Source organism: Netta rufina, assembly GCF_964035555.1.
Source record: "Netta rufina genome assembly, chromosome: 1".
NCBI classification, from domain to species: domain Eukaryota; kingdom Metazoa; phylum Chordata; class Aves; order Anseriformes; family Anatidae; genus Netta; species Netta rufina.
In genome coordinates, this window is record NC_140123.1 from 155,956,970 (window position 1) to 155,972,760 (window position 15,791).

The following is a 15,791-nucleotide window of genomic DNA, read 5'->3' on the forward strand; positions in this document are numbered from 1 at the left end:
ATATAATATGTACTATTATATTACTAGTATATTAAAATATATTTCTGAACCTATTTGGCCTCTACTTTATATTGAAGTGTTGAGTTCTACAAAATTATATACTGAATAAAATGTTTTTACTTTTTTTTTTTTCCAAACCTTTTACAAATTTGATTTCCAAAGTTAATACGGAAATAAATACACTTTCACTATTTGCGTTCTGTGCACTTTATGGATTTGTGTGTCTCTTACATCCATCTCCATTATTCACTCTTTTCTTAATAAAACCTCAGTCAATTTAGTCTCTTTTCACATTACTCTGTGCTTCTTATCCTTTTATCCCTATATCTTTATCTTATTCTATTATATCCTGTTTTAAAAAAGTGACTAGCACTGAATTCCAGAGGTAGGTATATCATGAATTTTCATCTCATTTCTTAAAAATTGCTGTAATATAATTTGTCATTCTTGATCTCAACTGAGCACTGAGTTCGTGAATTCATAGATCTGTGTTAACAGATGGCTTACAGTTTATCTTTCTGTATGTACCATTACGACTTGTTTTCTCCTTTGCATCTGTAAAAACTAATTGTATTTATTGAATGAAATGTATTTCTCAGTTGATCACTCTGTAATATCAGGATATTCTTTCTGAATGGTTATGAAGATCTGTAGGAAAATAACACCAATGAAATGATTAGAAAGCAGATCTAATACATTTAATCATTTGTATATAAATCAGGAATTTTACGTGTAAAGACAGCAATGTTTTCAATAATTTATGCAATTATGAAATCATGTATTAAAAATGAATAAGCTAAATTTTAAGTCTGAATATGAGATTTACCCTTCCTGTTTTAGTGCCTTCATTGCAAAGCCTTTAAATGTCGCCAACACTACTCTGACAACACTACTCTTCAGGAGAGTGTTTTGCACAGTATTTAAATGCTTACGGCATCTTGAATTCTAATTACATCAAATCATTTGGGGGGTAATTGAATTTAGTATTCTTAATTCCATTTATTTAATTTTGATCTCTTGGAATTTTTTCTTTTGTATGATTCTACAGCTTGTCATGTGTTTGTAACACCTTGCTTCTTTTTCTAGCATTTAATTCCTAATGTCCTTCTTTTTCTTAGATATAGTTATTCCTACCAGTAATATTTTTAAAATAAAGATCTTAGACAGTTAAGAGAGAGTGACTGACCTAGGTCAATTGCATGAGATATCTCCCAGAATAGCTACTTGTAAACTATAAAGCATTTAGTATAAGTGTATTTTTATTCTCAGTAATTTGAAAGTTAACACTCAGCTTTTTTGTATGTAGTCATTCCTTTCAGTTTATAATAGTCCCTGAAGGAATTGTCAAATAATTAATTAGTTGACCCAGGTTTGTAGTTGAGGGAGTTGCAGGATTCCTTTCTGCTTACTTGTGGAGAGCCTCCTGAGTACTCTAAGCTTTAGACATGTGCTGGCATTTAATTTGTCTTGTAGTTTTAAATGTCACATAAAGTTCAAAAAACAGATCATTGAGCTATTAAACCAGGGCCCAAGATGTTTTATCTTCGTAATGGGATAACATAGAGAATCTGGAGCTGGGTTTGATCTATGACTTTATATAACATGCTTTAAATTTTTTGTTTAGGCATCTTGGAAGGGCTTTCTTTTGCGAAGGAAACTGGCCAGTGCTCTTGCAGCTGTTAAAAGTGATGAAGTGGAGGCTGAATATGAAGAAATAAATGTGGATGATTTCATGTTTTATGAAGTAAGCATAGTCATTAGTGTAAAAATTTACGTGTGATGTAAAAAATATTATTCTAAAACAATCATGTAAGTTTTGAAAATAAAAGAAATTGAAAAGACTACCAGGACAAGAATTAACATATTGGATGTCCAGAAATAAAGAAGCATTTGGTACATATAACTCATTTAAATGTGTTTGTCATGGATTGATTGCTTCCTGCTCTTTGAGATGCTCTCATAGTTACTGTGCTATTAATGTCACAACTATAGAAATCCATGTATTTCTACAGTTAAAAGACAAACAAATGAGAATAAGGAAACAACTACTTTTGTTCTAAAATGTTTATCTTTTTAGTATTTTAGTTACTGATTATAATGCCAACAATGTATTAATACATATTTTGCTCATTTTCATGAGACAATGAGAACAATAATATAGCTGAAAATACGGAAAATATAGCTGAGATTCAGTGTTGTAGGATTCCAGTAAAAAGAACCCCCTCCCCCAAAACAGAGGTGAAGCAGGCTTATTAGCTCTTCATTTATCTCTGAAGTGCTAAAACGAACAGAAGTCTGAATACAGTGGTAAAAAAAAAAAAAAGAAAAAAAAAAAAAGCTAAATCAATAGAAAAAAAAAAAGGTGAAAAAAAATCCAGAAATGTTTACTATTATTATTTTTTTTTTTGCAAATTATATAATGTCCTTTAAATTTCAAAGCATTTAAATTGGGTCAGAAGTTTCAGTTCTAGGAAATAAAAACTAGCTTCAAATTTATTAATTTTGTAATTATTCAGTAATAATTAGGTAGAAAATAAAATTGTTCACAAGAGAAATATCATTCAGTAAGCAAGGAAAAGAAACAAGAATCTTTAGGGTAATTTTGTCCCTTGTAGCCTTAATAGATACTTTCTCCATTGGTTCTAGACTAGTTCTGCATAGTAAGGCAGCTGTTAATGACTTATTCACCTATTCATCTGTCTGTTTTCTAATTGTTCACATTTGTTCTCTTTTTTATTTGTGGTTTCTGGTAAAGCAAAGCAAACTGATATCATTTAAGACCTAAGTGGATATGACTGAGGATTTTTTTTTTAATGAATCTTCGTGTGCTTATGGTCATCTGAGTATCAACCTTCTTATTATGTCCCATTTCCCTGTCCCCATTAGAAAATAGTTGGACTTTGTACCAACTAATTTCTGGTGACTTGATAGCTTAGAATATTATTTTTTCTTCCCTCTTCCAGCATCTACATGTATTTTAAGATGGATTTTCAGAATTACTATCCTATTGTAAGATAATGCAAAATGCTGGAGAATCCCCATTTGTAGACAGGAAATGTGTGTGTGTAAATGTAGAGATCTGGCTTAAATTTTAGGGTTGATTTATTTTTTTAATTTTAATTTAAAATAAATATGTAGAGTTCAACAATAAATAAAGTTCAACAAGGCCAAGTGCCGGGTCCTGCAGCTGGGGCGCAATAACCCCAAGCAGAGCTACAGACTGGGAGAGGAATGGTTGGAAAGCTGCCAGGTGGAGAAGGACCTGGGAATATTGGTTAATAGTCAGCTGAATATGAGCCAGCAGTGTGCTCAGGTGGCCAAGAAGGCCAACAGCATCCTGGCTTGTATAAGAAGCAGTGTGGCCAGCAGGGCTAGGGAAGTGATCATCCCCCTGTACTCGGCTCTGGTGAGGCCGCACCTCGAGTACTGTGTTCAGTTTTGGGCCCCTCGCTACAAGAAGGACATCGAGGTGCTTGAGCGGGTCCAGAGAAGGGCGACGAAGCTGGTGAGGGGTCTGGAGAACAAGTCCTACGAGGAGCGGCTGAGGGAGCTGGGCTTGTTCAGCCTGGAGAAGAGGAGGCTCAGGGGCGACCTTATCGCACTCTACAAATACCTTAAAGGAGGCTGTAGCGAGGTGGGGGTTGGTCTGTTCTCCCATGTGCCTGGTGACAGGACGAGGGGGAATGGGCTTAAGTTGAGCCAGGGGAGTTTTAGGTTAGATGTTAGGAAGAACTTCTTTACTGAAAGGGTTGTGAGGCATTGGAACAGGCTGCCCAGGGAAGTGGTGGAGTCAGCATCCCTGGAAGTCTTCAAAAGACGTTTAGATGTAGAGCTTAGGGATATGGTTTAGTGGAGGACTTGTTAGTGTTAGGTCAGAGGTTGGACTTGATGATCTTGAGGTCTCTTCCAACCTAGACAATTCTGTGATTCTGTGATATACAAAAAAGAAGAGTCTCATTAGCTGATGTTCTCTGATCCTTGGCTTCTTTCTAGAATAATAAAAAGCAGAAAGTGGAAGATTTTAGTTTTTCACACAGTAAAGAAATATCTGTGCTTATCTACAAAAGAAGGAAAACATCCTGTTTTGAATTATTCAGCCTGTAGTCCAGAGTCTCATATGCCATGTGTCAGTTGAGGTTGTTTCACTCTGTCCTGTCAATAATCTTGTGACTTTGTTTTTTACTTGTTTTGTTTTGTAGAACTATGGGTAGTCTTATTCCATCTGTCTGTTGGCAAGGTAATCACATTTGGACAGGTGCTTCTGAGGCCAGGGAGAAAAGGAAGAATTCAGGGAGGCATGAAAAGAGGAGGCCAGGTCATTCCAGAGAGCCTTGCACTGTATCACCCTCTGGTGTGATTTTTTCCAAGTCGTAGTTTAATTTACTAAGAAAGAAGTAAAACATGTTTTTAGGGAACAGTGCTTGAATAAAGTTATTTTGTTCAGATCATGATAGGAGAACCATGAACTGAGATTTTAATTTGCGCACCAGGCTCAAAGGCTGAACTTGAGATTCTTGTCAAATAAATTACTCAAAACCTTAACATCTTGTGATGAAAAGTATAAGAATATATTTTTTTCTACAGAGCTGTGTATGTGATAAATTTTAAATGTATAGGCCCAGAAAGGTTATCCTTTGTTCAGTGATTAAGTGTTTTGATTTTTAAGATTGGCTGTAACTGAATTCAGAAATTTCTTATGTCCTGTGATGTTTGTCATAATTTTTCCTTTGTTTGTTTGTTTCAAGCATGTATCTTGTGTTCACTGAAGAGATTGTAAGAAATACATGGCATAACTATAAAAGACCTACTGAAAATGTATTATGAAATCGGGATGGGCAATCTTTTCTGGCCCATGTTATAACAAAAACAAGCGTTGGGCTTCAAACAAGTGTGTAGGAAGGAGTACATATTGCTGGACAAAGAGATCCCATATAATAGGATGTGAAGGAGGAGAAAAATGGATGGAAACCATTTTGTGCTGCACATTTCACTGTTGGATAGGATGAGTGAATTGGGAAAAAAATATTTTCTTATCACAAGTTAATGCAAACATAGTAAATCTTGTCCCAGTGTTTTTTGAATAGTTCACTGTTTTGTCATGTTGTCATTATTTTTATACCAGCATTATGAAAGATTTCAGTTGTAATGATTTCATTTTGTATTATCTAACAATTTACAAAGCCACTAGTGTGCAAGCTTCTGTTTAAACCATTTAAAATATCACTATGCTGATGAAGACTGGTCACTCATTAGGTACCAGTCTTCATTAAAGGACTGTTTAATATCTTTATGACAAGTTCAGTAGACATAGTGCTTTGTGGAAGTTGAGGTTACAAAACAGCATGGGGAAGACTGCACTCTTTCCAAAGACCTGTTTACTCCAGTTAAGCGCATTGAGCAGTGATATATTGCTACAAGTCTCTGGCACCATATCATGTGAAAAATGAATTGTGTGTGACTGAGCTGGAGGAAAGGCCTTTATCTAGCTCACAACAGCATGAATAGTAATCGTTTCACCTTTACAATTACTGGTATCTTCTTGTAGCCATATCAGCTCCCATATATTGCCAAAGGTATTCAGAGCCTATTGAAAGCAGTAATGTTTTGTCTGTTGTATTGTGCAATGTCAAACAGGCTATTCCAGATGAGATGAAAGATCTGGCCAGCAGATGTCTCTGAAAGTATGAGCCTGGTATTCAGTGATATTTTCATGTCTTTCATGTGGACTTTGCAGAATTCCAGCCTGTAATGCTCCAGAAGGCTGATATTAAGACAACCTTTCATCAGCACTCCATCCATGTAGCAAATGTTGAGCTCTACAGGCAGAGCTCTTTACCTCTGGTGGATGAAATCTGACAACACATTTTCTTGACACAGCTCTTACTTTTTGTAACCATGTACCATGTATGGTTATACGCATTGTTACTTTTTTGATGAGAATATGATTTAAGTAAAATGCAAAATGTCAGTGTCAGTAGGTTGAACTAATTGAGTATGATCAATTTTAAGACAATTATTTGCTGAGAACAGTGTTTGTGGACATATATCTTATTCTCCTCAAGATGTCAATACTGACAGTTACATGACACAGAAATTGGGTAAAATATTTTGCAAAACCATTTTTTTGATATATATTTTTTTTTTTGGTTAGGGATATCTAGTAATACTTTTTGAAAAAGAAAATAACTTTATATGTTGCAACCAAACTAAAGAGAAATCCATCACAGCTTCCTTCATCAAAAGGAATAGATCCATTGCTCTGAGACAAAGGGTTGTTCTACTTTTGAGTTTGCTTAAATAGAATTTTTAAATCCCATTCCATTTGACAGCTTTTGAAATTCATGACCAGGAGTTTTCTTCACATTTTTTATATAACCACACTCAGCCACACAGCCTTTTTTTGCTTTCCTGCCAGAGCAGCTGGGTATCAATTATCTGTGTTCCTAGAGTATATGGTTGCCTCTATAATGTATTTGCATAAGGTGATGAATCCTTACTGTATTGCGATTTATTGTTCAGGCAGTCTGACTGCTCAAAGATCTTCTCAAGAGCCCAGTCAACTGGGTTTGAGGTGAGCTGAGGCGGATTTGTATAATTTCTCGAAACACGCAATATGTTTGTTTTTTTTTTTCTTTTCAGATAATGAATGCTTCATGATGTGGTTTATCTCAGACCATGAGCTTGTGACTGTGTGCTTGTGTCAATGATTTCTGTTTTCTGGTTTATGCCAGAAAATAGTTATCCTATAGATTATAAGGTCCCCATGATATTTCTTGTAGCTTTTAGGAATGTGGCTTATAAATACAGATCAGAATCAAGCCTTCCTATGTTTTATGCTCCAAAGGATATGATCCCTTTTTTATATGAAATTTGTTATGAAGTTACAGTGTAGCAGAAAAGCAAAAAAGTGTCTGATGATTTGTTCAGATTCATCCTTTTCATTAAAAAATAGAGAAAAAAAGACTGTCTTGAGTAACATATTGGGAGATCAGTCTTTTCAATGAACGTATGCAAAGAATCTCTTGATATGATTCTGCTTCTTCAGCTGCTACATTAATGAATGACATGTTAGTCTGTGGCATCATCAGATACATAAGGTTTCTTTCCTACCTGTTTCAGTAATGATGCTTATATAAAACCTTGAAATGTTTTCCAGTTATCTAGTAGATATCCTTAGCCCTGGAAGTAGCTTGTTGCAGAGTCAGGTTCTGATGAACACAAACACAGATATAAGGAGTTGTAACCATGTCTAACACCCCGCCTTCACAGCTGGTGCAAAATATGCTCTCATTGCTTTCTGGCCTTCTACCATGAGATCTCAGTTCTATAATACCACTGAAATGCTTTTAATTTTTAAATAGAATCTGTCTTCACGGCTTGTCTCTATCTAATTAATGGTCAAATAGCCAGATTCAAAAAAATACTTTCCAGAGGAAAACCCACTCATGATGTATGACACTAAAGATATAATTTGGAATCTGTGTTTAGCTAAATTATATAATTTTTTCTAAGTTATTTTTGGCTTCCCTTTCTTTGACAAAACTGCAAATTGAAATATAGCTTTCTCTTGTATTGTGGTTTTAGAATTCCTTCACAAAACTTGATAGAACAATTTGGGTTATCTTCCTTTGAAAATATGTGTTCTTTCAGCATACATTATTTAAGGGGTGGAAATGAGGATTTCCCTGGCTTTGTAGATTTTGTTTGTGTAAATTCATTGTCTTTTTAATTTTATTTTTGTATTTTATTTTATTTTATTTCTTCAGAGGTAGGAGGATTTAGAAAAAAGCTTCTAGGGACTTTGTAGCTAAAGTCCATAGATAAGGTGGACGTTTGTGTAATGTGGCAGAATCAGGAAGGGGAAGACCTGGAGCTTGTTGTAATTTTAATAGGGGAAGAGTGTGCTTGGGGTCTGAGAGCCATTTCAGGAGTGACCTGAAGGTGCCAGGAGCCTGATATTTGTTGAGGTAGATTGGGATATACATCTGAAAAGATTTTTGAAGCATTCATTTCTGGTCCTTACTTGAACCATGTAACCTCTGAAGCTGAGGTTACTGTGGTTTTTGTTTACCCATCTGTACTTTATATTTGTGTATTCAAAAAAAAAAAAAAAAAAAAGTAGGGACATCTTAAGCTTCCTTTAAAAACTGTCAGGCTTAAGGCAGAAATGCTATTCTGGAAAAAATGTGAGTCATGTAGGTCATGAATGAGTTTGATAAACTACAATGAAATTCAGGGTTGTGGAGAGTTAAAGTTATATATCTACATACATACTTAAGTGAAAGAAAACTTTCTGGGACCATGAAGTTTTAATTATTGATTTATTTGTGTATAGTTCCAAATCAATTATTTGTATGGCTTTACTCATATGTATTTAGAGAAATCACATCTGTGCATATATGCACATATTTTATATATAAATTATATATATATATATGTATATATTTATTATGTATATATATAAGAATTTAGGAGAACAGTTAGTTATCTGACCTTCTTAAACATTTTGGAAAAAAATACACTCGGAGAAGACATTCTTCAATAAAATTCTGTTAAATGTTTTTCTTTAAAGAATACTGTGACTTTTCCAGTAATTTCTAACACATCCTTTTTATAAATGGACAACTACACAACTCTTCTTGTCCTCTAATTTTCTTGAAAGAATGTACTCTAATAATCAACCAGATTTCTTAAGTCTTTAAAATCTCTTGGGGTTAATTCATTGTTGTGATGTTTCTTTGGAATCCATAGGATAAGCAGCACTCTTTCTTTTGGCTTGCAGCGCTGTTTGGTTCTAGCAATCATGAGAATGCAGCAATGCCAAACTTCCCTTACCTCTTGTCCTTCATAGAGACAGAGTTGAAAAAGAAGCATTGCCAGAGGTTAAAATAACCTTTATTAGGGTACTACCCTATTTATCTTCACCATATAATATATGTGAAAAAGCATGAAAGACAAACCAAGAGAAAAAGGCTATTTTTCCTACTACTTGCAGTTCAGAGATATGTTCTCTATAAAATGTATCTGTATTTAACTGGACTGATCTGTCCAGCTAAGAAGCCTGTATACATTTCTTATGTAAAGTTGGTCAAATCAACACATTTAAACGCAGTTTTAAAGTGGCAGAATTCAGGCTGAATTTGAGTTATTTTGGAAATGGGAAAATAATTCAACAAATAGTTCAGTTAAGGATGTTCTTATTTGATATTGTCTTATCTTTTGTAATTTTTTAGAAAGTCACACTGTGAACTGACAACTTTCTAATGTTGAACTAAGCTTTACATATGAATTCAAGTTGCTCAGAAAAACTAGCCCATAGTGTAATCTGATTCCCAAGACTGGATGAAAGAAAAGGCTAAATGCACAAAATATTCAGATCTTCAATTTCAAAGGCAGTTTTCAATCACAGTCTATCAAACATACATAAATAAGCAGAGAAAACTGACGTGGTCCTTCTATGTCAGCTATAAGAGCTAAAAATTTATAATTCCCTAACATGTTTTTCTAAAATCATTTATGCTTTTAGAGGATAAAGTTTTAGCAAGGAATACTTAGGACTTGACTTCTGCCTTTACTTAGGCAGAAATTAAGTTTAGTGTGATAGAAATTAAATATGCTGTCCTAGAGTGGCATGATGTTTGAAAGAAATGTACCACAGAGTGAAATATGTTTGACAGGAATCAACAGAGACAGTTACAACTTTTGGCCAGACCATAGTACTTGCTCTCATATGCCCTTTTATACTGAGAGTATCCACAGGGTTAACATTCAGCACATGATGCCTTCTTCCTCACCACTCATCCCCCACTCCCACCACCCAAAATTCCTGAGCAATCATTTAACCTAGAAGATGTTGAACAGTAGGAAAAGTATTTCTTCTTGTGGCACACATTGCTCAAAAGAAGACTTTGTCAGCCTATTTGAAATAATCATAGAATGCTATTGAACATTCTACCTTGGATTAAAGTAGCGTTTCATTTGTCTTTTTATTTTAAGTTTCTGATTAACTTTCTTGGAGCATACAAGCCCTTAACTGCACTATACAAATATAAAAAAAAAAAAAAAAAAAAAAAAAAAAAAACTGAAAACTAACAAAGTAGAAAGCAAAGACATCACTTGTATTCTATAAAGAAAGATTCTATAAAGATTAATTCTAAGTGTTTATTTATTTACTCTTATTGCATATTGTCTTAATCTTCAAAAACTATTTGGAACGTAGACAGCGGAGCTATTTTGTAAAATCTGTTGGAAAAGGGGCCATTCATAGAATCACAGAAACTGCTGTGTTCCTCTCATAGAATCATAGAATCATTAAGGTTGGAAGAGACTTTCAAGATCATCTGGTCCAACCATCACCCTACTACCAATGTCCCTCCACTAAACCATTTACCTAAGTGCCAGGTCCAACCTTTCCTTCTTTACTGATGATGTTAAAGACCGAGAATGACATAAATTGCATCACTAAAGGTAGCAGAAGTCTGGAGAAACAAGTTAGACAAATCCAGGCAGGTGATCTGCTGGGTGAATCTTTTTTTAAATGCAAAGAATTCCACACACTATTTCTGTGAAATTGTAATGTGGAAATATTTTTGAAAATAAAATTGTTGATTTTTTTTTTTATCCTCCCATTCTCCATATTCTATTGTCATTTCCAGGGGCTAGTCATGAGTACATCGAGTTTTTTATATTAATTTTCTTTTGCTTATTTATATCCTGTTGGCTATTTTTGCTATTTTATCTTGGAATACAATATGAATAAAAGCACTATATAAATACCAATAAAACAATTATTCTGGCTAAAGTGTTGGAGTCCTTCAAACAGTAAGTGAATTAATGATGAAATAAAAGAAAAAAGGAAAGAGGTATAAAGAGTAAGTTTTATGTAATTCATAATTTTGTCAGGTGATTATTGATCTTGTGATTCTGAGGTCCACCACGTTTGGAAATGTGGGTTAACTTCAACCCCCATGACAGCCAACATATTGGCCTTTCAGAGTTAAACTAGTTCTTTGACTTAGAAATAAATATAGTAAAATGCCTATATTACGTCTATAATTTACATAGAACATAAAAACAAGCATTATCATCTTATTTGTTTCGTAATTCATCTCAGATTGCTTTTTTTTTTTTTTCTGTTATAATATAAGTGGATAATCTCAATAGAAATTGATCTCATTTTTAGCCTTAGTTTTTGTTAAATCTGTTACAGTCTTTGCATTTGTTATAATTTAGGACTGTATTTATGGGAAAATATGGACAGAAGCTCCCTGAGTTGGTACTGTCAAAATCTCTAGGCATAAGCATAGTGGAAGAGCATATGTTCAAAAATCAATTATGCATTTACTTCTGTTGGGCAAAGCAAAAGACAATGTGGTATATTTTTATAATATGCTACATACATGTATATGCATACAAGTGCCAAATGTGCTTTATATCAGCAGATATAATCTTAATGATAAATCATTGTTTTGTTTGTTTTGTTTTGGTCTTGAATATTTATACCTTTGAATCATGCTTTTCTTTTTTTGGTGATACTTCTTTTCAATACTTAACACACTAACATTCATTTAATAAATTATGTAAGAAACAAAAAAACAGCGGAGAATATTACATTAATAACTGGGAAATACTTGTGAGAAAAGTTTCAACCTGAATTTTAAAAGCAAAGAACTTTAATTGGATTATGGTGCAAGTATAAAAGATTTGATCTGTGTACTGCATTTTGGTCTGTGTCTTGTTCCACAAAATTGAGTACAACTGTGGAACATTAGTTTTCATGTTTCATGATTTTATTGATTTCTTTTGCAGACATATCCACCAGAGAGGTAGAAACTCAAATAGCTAGAATTCAAGCTTGCAATTGAAATCTGACAGTCAGTCTTGGATCATATGACACGGTCTCCCACAGTATTCTCCTGGAGAAGCTGGAGGCCCATGGTTTGGACAGGTACACACTCTTTGCTGGGTTAAAAACTGGCTGGATGGCTGGGCCCAGAGAGTGTTGGTGAACAGAATGAAATCCAACTGGTGACTGGTTACCAGTCAGTGTTGGGGCCCATCCTCTTTAATATCTATATTGATGATTTGGATGAGGGAATTGAGTGCACCCTCAGTAAGTGTGCAGACAACACCAAGTTGGGGGAAACTGTCAATCTGCCAGAAGGTAGGAAGGCCCTGCAGAGGGATCTAGACAGAATGTGTTGATGGTCAGAGGCCAAAGAGATGAGATTCAACATGGCTAAGTCCTGCACTCTGGACACAACAACCCCATGCAACGCTACAGGCCTGGTGCAGAGTGGTTGGAAAGCTGTACAGAGGAAAGGGATCAGGGGGTGTTAGTTGACGCTCACCTGAATATGAGCCGGCAGTGTGCCCAGGTGGCCAAGAAGGCCAGTGGAATCCTGGCCTGTATCAGGAATAATGTAGCCAGCAAAATCTGCAAGGTGATCCTTGCATTCTGCTCTGGTGAGGTCCCACCTTGAGTACTGTGTTCAGTTTTGGGCCCCTCACAGACACTGAGGCTCTGGAGTGTGTCCAGAGAAGGGCTATGAAGCTGGTGAAGGGCCTGGAACACAAGTCCTGTGAGGAGTGGCTGAGGGAACTGGGGTTGCTTAGTCTGGAGAAGAGGAGGCTCAGGGGAGACCTCATTGCTCTCTCCAATTATGTGAAAGGAAGTTTTGGGGAGCTGGCGTTGGCCTCTTCTTGTAGATAATTAGTGATAGGACAAGAGGGAATGGCCTCAAGTTGAACCAGAGGAGGTTCAGGTTGGAAATTAGGCGACATTTCTTCTCAGAAAGAGTAGTCAGGCATTGGGACGGGTTGCCCAGGGAGGTGGTGGAGTCACCATCCCTGGGGGTGTTTAAGGAAAGTTTGGACCTGGTGCCTAGGGAAATGGTTTAGTGGGTGACATTGGTGGACAATTAGACCAGATGATTTTGGAGGTCTTTTCCAACCTTAATGATTTTATGATTCTATATTCACTATTAATGTAAGATATTTAAATACCCAAATCATTCTTGGACACATTGTACAACACACATTAATTTGACTAATATTTGCAAGAAGTGCTAAACTACTGCTCTTCCAGATCTATTGATTCTTTTGCAAATAGAGGAGGAGAAAAATCACAGAATCACACAGAATCACAGAATTGAAGGGATTGGAAAGGACCTCAAAAGATCATCAGTCCAACCCCCTTACCAAAGCAGTTTCTTTAGAGCAGGCTGCCCAGGTAGGCGTCCAGACGGGCCTTGAGTATCTCCAGAGAAGGAGACTCCACAGCCTCCCTGGGCAGCCTGTTCCAGTGCTCCGTCACCCTCACCATGAAGAAGTTCTTTCACATGTTGGTGTGGAACTTCCTGTGCTCTATCTTGTGACCATTACCCCTTGTCCTGTCCCTGCAAACCACTGAAAAAAGGTTGGCCAAATCCCTCTGTCTCCTACACCTCAGGTATTTAAACACATTGATGAGATCCCCTCTCAGTCTTCTTTTCTCCAGGCTAAACAGACACAGGTCTCTCAGCCTTTCCTCATAGGAAAGTGGCTCCAGGCCCTGTATCATCTTTGTGGCCCTCCACTGGACTCTTTTCAGGAGAAAATACTAAAGAAATGTTCCATTTTCGTATACCTTTATATACCAGCAAAGATGAAGACCAATCTTTCACAGACTGAGTTTACTTGCAGCTTGATTAAATGCCCATGCTTAGAAAATAAATTAAAAACTATTACATGAAAAGCTAGAAATATGATTTGTATAGTGCAAATGAAGAGTAACTTCAAAGAGAACTAGATGGAATAATGTCTAATTTCACTGATTTTCACTGGTTTGTGTCAGACTTCTTTTTTCATAGTTACTCATTTCAACCATTCTACCCACAGACCCCAGGCAACTGCAGAATTCTGATATTTAATAGTTTTGTCTCTGCAGAGATACAAACTTATCAGTTTTATGTATCTGATTTGTACAAATTCACAACTTCACAATCTTAAATGATTGCCTTTGGAATTCAACTTGCTACAGTCTACTTCTGGAAAAAACTTTACCGTGACTTTTTTTTTTTTTTTAATCAAGTATGTAGTGGTTATCAGCATGAAAATAATCACTGCAGTGAGATATGATAGTAGTTTGTAGGCATGTAGGATAGTGATACATCTAATTTGTTGCATGTCTCTGAAGTTTGTTTGCATAGATAATTCCTCAACATGTGCAACTGTCTGAAAGAGGAGATGGGGTAAAAAGGATAATATATATCTTAATCATGAAACAATAATAGAAAGATTGGTAAAGAGACACCAGCTTTCAATTAAACCCAAAATACTATAAACAAAGAACAGAGAATTCCAGAAGCAAGGAATGAAACATGTAAAAATTAATCCTTTTTAAGACTTGAAAATGAAATCAAATTTTATTTGAATGCAAGAAGAATAACTCTGGTTCACAGTTAACTTATAAATAAGATTGGTTTTAGAATCACCAAATGATGTGACCACTACCCAAAGTAAGCGTTTCAAAATAACTGAAATACCATCCTTTTGTCTCTCAGAATTTCAAAGGTTATGGAAGGCCTTCTTGTTTGGTAGTCTAAGGCTGTGCAAAGTCCTCTTTACTCAAGCTGCACAGTAAGTTATCCAGATTTAGGATAACTGCTTCAGATTTTCAAGGTCAGAAATCAGTGCAATCTGAAATAGTCTGTGAATTGGAAAAGGTAGTCTGGTTTTATAAATAAGCCGTTTTTGAAAGAATGAACACCAGGCTCTTTGCTAATGAAGTACAAACAGCCTAAATGACTGAGCCCTGTATAAGTGAAGCCGAATTCTTCAGAGGTATTTACTTACTGTGTGGGAGTAAAGTACTATTCTCACTTACCAGAATGCATTGAACACGTGGTCAAAGAACTCATGGATGTATAAGAAAAATAGGTTATCTGTATATTATCTGTATATTATAGGTTGTCTGTAGGTTGAGTTTGAAACATAATCTAAATTTTGTTTTCATGAGAGAAAACTGAATTCTGTCTTAAAGAATTAAGAGACACCAAGTAAAAACTAATTCTGGCATTCTTCTTCATTCCAAGCTATTAATTTAGTTTGCGAATAGTTCTATTATATCAAAAATAAAATTGATTAACTGAAGAATAATTTCATATAGCCTTGAGTTTTTCAACCCCAGATTTCAATGAAGAATATTTATCTATTCATCTGTTCAACTCAGCAAAAACAAGTTTGACAGAATCTGGCACCTGGACATAAAATACTCATTGACTAAAAACCAGAAAATGAGACTATTTGTGATCTTTAGGCCTTTAATCTGTATTTTTTTCAGAGTTTCACAGTCATTTTTAATAACTTGGGTTATAACAAAGCAACATGCTTAATGTGATTTATTTTAAATAAAATCAGACAACATAGCATCTCCAAAGGTGTTTTGAGTGTGATTGCTCTGCAGGTGGCAGTTCTGATATACGACTTGAGAACACTTGAAACAGTATCTAAGACAGTTTAAAAGAGACTTTTTTAAAGTTATCAAAACTAAACTGATTTTATCAGTGCACTATTTGACTTTACTCATTTATACAGGCTGCATTAGAAAAGGAATGGCTAACTCTAGATTCCACCCGTTTCCCTTCAAAAACACTCCTGTTCTCAAACCAGCTGCACTGGCCAAAGGTAATGTGTCACAGCAACTTCTTACTATTCTGTCTTTATTCATTCCTTAAGGATATGCTATTCCGGGGCGATTAATAAGACAACCTATTGACTCGAAAAACACAATTGCTTTTAGAAGTCTCAGA

General features: G+C 35.3%; 1 protein-coding gene across 1 annotated transcript in view; it reads left to right on the plus strand.

The window, feature by feature from the left end:
* LRRIQ1 (leucine rich repeats and IQ motif containing 1) overlaps positions 1–15,791 on the plus strand; it is a gene marked incomplete at both ends in the record, with an annotated part of 111,263 nt that overhangs the window by 41,572 nt on the left and 53,900 nt on the right. Inside the window, 2 exons of the mRNA XM_084306004.1 lie at positions 1,625–1,744; positions 15,577–15,666. Coding sequence (XP_084162130.1) covers positions 1,625–1,744; positions 15,577–15,666 — 210 coding nt within the window. The remainder of the gene's footprint in view (positions 1–1,624; positions 1,745–15,576; positions 15,667–15,791) is intronic.